We start from the raw sequence: 5,130 nt of genomic DNA, 5'->3' as shown, positions 1-5,130 counted from the left end.
GAGCCACGCCCTCCGGGCCAAGCAAGGACGTAAGCTTAGTAAGCGCGTCCTGCTGCGCCGGGGGCAAATTCGCGAACACGGGGTGTTCCATCCTCGCAGAGGATATAATCAACCGACTCAGGAGCGGGATTGACTACAAGTGCTACCAAGTGCAGCGGGGCTGCCGTAGCTTTAGCGTCAGAGGAAGACGTTCGACTCAAAGAATCACTAATACTAAGTTCCTTATCCAAAGGACACTTACAGCCCAAGACCAGGGCTCAAAGTTAACACCTTAACTTTTATGCTTCAAAACCAGAAGTGTTTTATTTACTATTATTTTGCGGCCAAGCCGCCTAGGGGTAAATGTATATGTTTAACTATCTTGCATAGTTAAACCTAATCAAATGCATAACGTGTGGCTTTCGGCCAACGTACTGAGAGACCTTGTTAACTCTCCAACTTATGTACTGAGAGTTTGTTAACTCTCCGGGTACTTCGTACCCCTGTGTGTTCCACACTATGTAACCCCGTTACAGAGCTCGTACGGCCAATGTAGTTCCGATTCTTGAGGGTAGGAAGGCACTTGCGTGATACTGTGCAAATTGAGTTCTGTATTGATAATTAAGCCTATACCTGCCTGGATTTCTACCTTCTATGTCTTTTATCTGCTAAATCCCCCACCAGGCTCGGCTGCATGCCCTTTTTCTCCTTGGTCCATCACCCCAGCTGTATCAGCATCAGATCCACCGAATCCATGGCGTAATCATTGTGGTCGCCACATTATGGGTACACTATTCTGGATCCAGGTCACCCTGATCCACCTCACTACAAGTGTACGCTCATCATGTATCTGAGCTCTCCAATCTTCCAACATTATCTTACGACTGTCTGTGATCTCCTTCGCTCCACGAAAGTTCGAGATCCGTTGCATCCACCATCATCATATCCTGGATGCAGGTCACTCGATGTGAGATCCTCAAACCCTTTGGACCTGGACTTGGAAAAGTAGGACCTGAGACATGTCGCGGTGGATCTTGCCTTCTCGTTGGTCGTTGATACCAGATCCACCTTCAGATGACGTCTCCCGTTTTTCGTTCGTAGGGTCCTCACTCGATCCACCCGTACATGGTATATCCCATATCCCTCGGTATAATAGGGTGAAAGTGGATCCGAGTTTCCTTTGAGTCGATCTCCGCTGTACCGCCACCAACCATGTTCCTCTTTCGTTCTTCATACTCTGAGCCACCCAGATCCACCGTCGACCCATATAGGATACCACTTTACCTCGACCCAATTTACTTCGAGCAGCATAGATCCATGCCAGGGCAATCCAGGTCCATCCTAACCACCGGGTGTTGTCACTAATCTGTGATAATGACTCCTTGTCAGATCCCGTCTCTCATTTCTGAGAACGCACTTCACCACATAAGCATAGGGATGCAAATATCAGTGAGCTTTACGAGCACAAGTCACTTTGGGTGTGACTGAGAGCCGCTACAGTCTTGTGGCTGCTCAGTGTGAGAATTCACCTTTACGTGTTTTAATTCTCTCACTTCTGATTAGAAAATCAGTTGTGGTTGGAAAATCAGGTGATTCCCAGTTAAGTGGGGAGGATGTAACGGGTACAATCTAGTGTACCCCAGGTTACATAAAGAGTGACCCGTTACTCTTGTGGACACCTGGTACACGGTACCAGGTGCTCTAGGAGCCAGTCAGGGCATGACTACTTAGCTCCACTATACTTTGTATAGGATCCAAGCTAACCTAACTTATAAATACATCTGTCTTACATCTACTCCTCTAAGTAGCAAGCCGTTCCCACTGAGGCCGGGAACACGTGGCCTAACGTTCACTCAGGTAGTAAATACTCTTAAGCACTGCCTCCGTGCAAGGTGCTGTGTGACCCCGTCATAGTCCAACTGGACGAGAATGGACACTCAATTTTGTCACTAGTATTGTGAGTTCTAGTCAAAAGTTCCGAATCGGCCGATTGAACCGCTCCGGAGTTTCGATCTGAGTTTTGCCCTACCTATCTTATAGTGTACTCCAAAGAACGGTGTGTATCTGAGCAGATCCCTAGAGATAAACCTGCAAGCAACCACAACACGAGTGCAATGAAGGCGAACTCAAGATCAAGCAGGGGGGGGGCGTCGAGGTGGCGAGCTCAAGCCCGAGGACTGGAGACATGGAGGCGACTAGTGTTAGCGAGCGAGAGGCAACAACACCAACCAGATCGACAACTCTGAGATCACAGCGAAGCTCAACGCCTCATACACGCGTCTCTCCATAGCCTGAGCGGGTACGAACTCCAGTTCGGCGGTCGCCAAGCGCAGCACACGCAGAAGAACGTCGGCAGCTAACGCTGGTGGTCCAACCAATTATCAAGGCTACTATTGGCCAGCGAGATGCATCTGGCGTCACTCTAGATAAGATTACCGTGTGTGGAGCCACGTTTAACGACATTATCACTTCTCTATTCGAACAGCTTCGTGGTCACATCAAAGGACGGGCAGTTAAGACGGATGGCGAGTGGTCACTGCAGACTACTTTCCAGTAAGAATGGCACAAACTCATGCAATTCAGATTCAAAAGGCACATGATCGAAAGCACCAAGACAGAAGACGCATGGGCTCAGTGGGCGAGAAGTACACGTCACCATACTGTACAGCTTCTTGTGTACTAACAAAGGCTCAAGACCTCCAAGAATTCAAAGAGGCATGCATTCAACCTCCGAAAACCGAACGATCTGGTGCAGCTGCGGAGAGCACTTTGCACGATGTGGTTATCCAACTGCAGCAACACTGGGGGAGCACATTTCAAGGATCAGCGATTGTGTGGCGCATGTGGGCGAACTCTATCACGCGTAACTTAAATCGCTCGACATGGACTGGTGCAATTTCGGATCCACCTCCGGAGCACGTAGCGAATTTACTGAACGCAGCGGACTCGCGTCTTGAGCAACACATCGCAAACCTCAATCGATCATCTCGACTCGCACTGGACTGTGTTGCTGCAGCTATTGCAGATAATGAGCAAATCCGTCGTGATGCTGACGCATTAGTAAGACGGGTTGATGCACAAAAGAATTGACTAGCTGACAGAAAGGCAATCATCGAGGCATTCATTGACGAATTACAGCCTCCTCCACCTAGTGATGTCGTCGAACCTGTTCCACTGATTGAAAACATTGCTGACATCGATCATGAAGAGTAGATAGTAAATTGTAGGATACTCAGTAGCCTAACTACTGGTGCGTTATAAATCCTAACTCATCTTCACGGCAGTCGGCTTGTTCTTCACCGTCCCAGATGTCTGGTACCTGTTGTTTCTCCTTAGAGAGTGGCCCGACTGGATTAAAAATGTATTGTTTTATCCTACCACAGTGACCAAACACGCCTGTCATGTCGAACGATTCAAAGCGCTGGAACGTCTTCACAGCGAACGGAGTCAGGTCCCGGCCACTAGATTCGTCATAGTGCCGCATGAAGGCTTTCTTCACGTACCCAAACAGAAATTCAATGGGATTAAAAAAATGGGCAATACGCCGGCAAAAAAATAGGGACCACGCCGACACTCGCAGGTAGTGTATAACCTCTGGATGGCGATGGATTGATGCTCCATCGAGAATCCACACCGAGTTAGATCCCGGATATTGATTTACGCGCCCACATGCTGAGTACACGAATTCTTTGCAACAGCTCACGAAGCTCAACCTCTCAAACGTTCCTTGTGTGTCGTAGTAGTCGAGTAAACCGTTAGCCCTAATAAACGCTAACACTGAAAGCCTTGACTTCCTCTGAAAGTCTCCACGTACGGCAACCTTTTCTTCCCTCATAGAGTTTCCTCTTTTTCGTATCATTCCGCGGTTATTAAAGGATACTTCGTCTAGGAAGACAAGGTTTTGATGACTCCAATTAACAGTTCTGAGCTCCTCAACGAATCTGAATACGTCGCTTTCTTTAATATGCATTGCACGTCTTGATAGAGGTCACGGGTTTTAGGCAACGTTGGGCTTGTACGGAGCGAAGGGAAGAGTCATCACTCGGGGAGTAGATCTCAGCGAAGACACTTGAGGGGAAGAAGGAAGATTCCGAAGTGATTGATTTATCGGAGCTTACACTGTCCTCACTACCTAGGTCATCCAATCAATTGGTGCATCCAATCACCAACACTCGTCCAATCATCCTACGCACCTAATCATCGGTAGCGTAATCAACGTACCGTAATCATCGCGGGGAAGTGTTGTACCGGTTTGGTTACTGGTTTATGGGTACTTACCGCCATAAACTGGTACCCCTCAATACCCCCCCTCAATGCGAACACGCGTTGACTCCGAGCGCCGTCGTAAGGTCCTTGTGACGTGGCCCCGGAAGCGTCTTCGTCCTGATGTCCGCCAGCATCACAGAGGTCTCGCAGTACTCCAGTTTGACTTCACCGCGATTGACCTCATCACGAATGTGATGGTACTTGATGTCGATGTGCTTGGCCCGACCATGGTTCACTGGGTTCTTGGTCATCCTAATGCATGAGTGGTTGTCTTCAACTTGAGCTCTGGTCCCGATTCCCCTGCTGCCGTCAAAATCTCGCAACAGGAGTGCTGTCACCACGTCCAGCTGGTCCAGGGGCCAGCCGAGGTACACGACCAAAGCAATGATCATGCGCAGCGTCACATACTTCGCTACGGGCGAAAACGTTTCCGTGTAGTCAATGCCATACTTCTGCTTGAAGCATTTCGCCACAAGGCGCGCCTTGTACTTCTCGACTGAATCATCCGCTTTGCGTTTGATCTTGAACACCCACTTCGCACCGATGGCCCGTTGACCGTTCGGTAACTTGGCAGCTCAGAACACACCGCGAAGTCGCATCGACTTAAGTTCGGCACGGATGGCCTAGCGCCAATGCCCTTGATCAGGCCCGTTCACCGCTTCTTGGAACGTTGCCGGCTCAGCTAAATCACCAGCTTCCACTGCGTTGGCACATGCTCGCCAAAATACAGGCGGAGCTGCGTCATCGTCGTCTTGATCCTCGACGTCTTTTTCTTCTTCATCGACCACATCACAGTCATTTCGCACACCTGATCGGCGCTTTGTTTGACGCTCAAACGAGGTTTCTCGAGCACTAGCTTCCTCCAAACCGGCAGCCTGCTGTGCA

General features: G+C 49.3%; 1 protein-coding gene across 1 annotated transcript; it reads left to right on the top strand.

The window, feature by feature from the left end:
* Nucleotides 1-2,604: 2,604 nt before the first annotated feature.
* On the top strand, nucleotides 2,605-3,218 carry PITG_19206 (uncharacterized protein; the record flags this gene model as incomplete). Its single annotated transcript, XM_002997032.1, has 2 exons — nucleotides 2,605-3,039; nucleotides 3,207-3,218. The coding sequence occupies 2 exons, from the start codon at nucleotides 2,605-2,607 to the stop codon at nucleotides 3,216-3,218; spliced, it is 447 nt and encodes a 148-aa protein (XP_002997078.1).
* Between the last annotated feature and the right edge of the window lie 1,912 nt (nucleotides 3,219-5,130).

This window comes from Phytophthora infestans, genomic scaffold (assembly GCF_000142945.1).
Source record: "Phytophthora infestans T30-4 supercont1.90 genomic scaffold, whole genome shotgun sequence".
NCBI lineage: Eukaryota > Oomycota > Peronosporomycetes > Peronosporales > Peronosporaceae > Phytophthora > Phytophthora infestans.
This window is presented reverse-complemented; position numbering and strand designations above follow the sequence as displayed.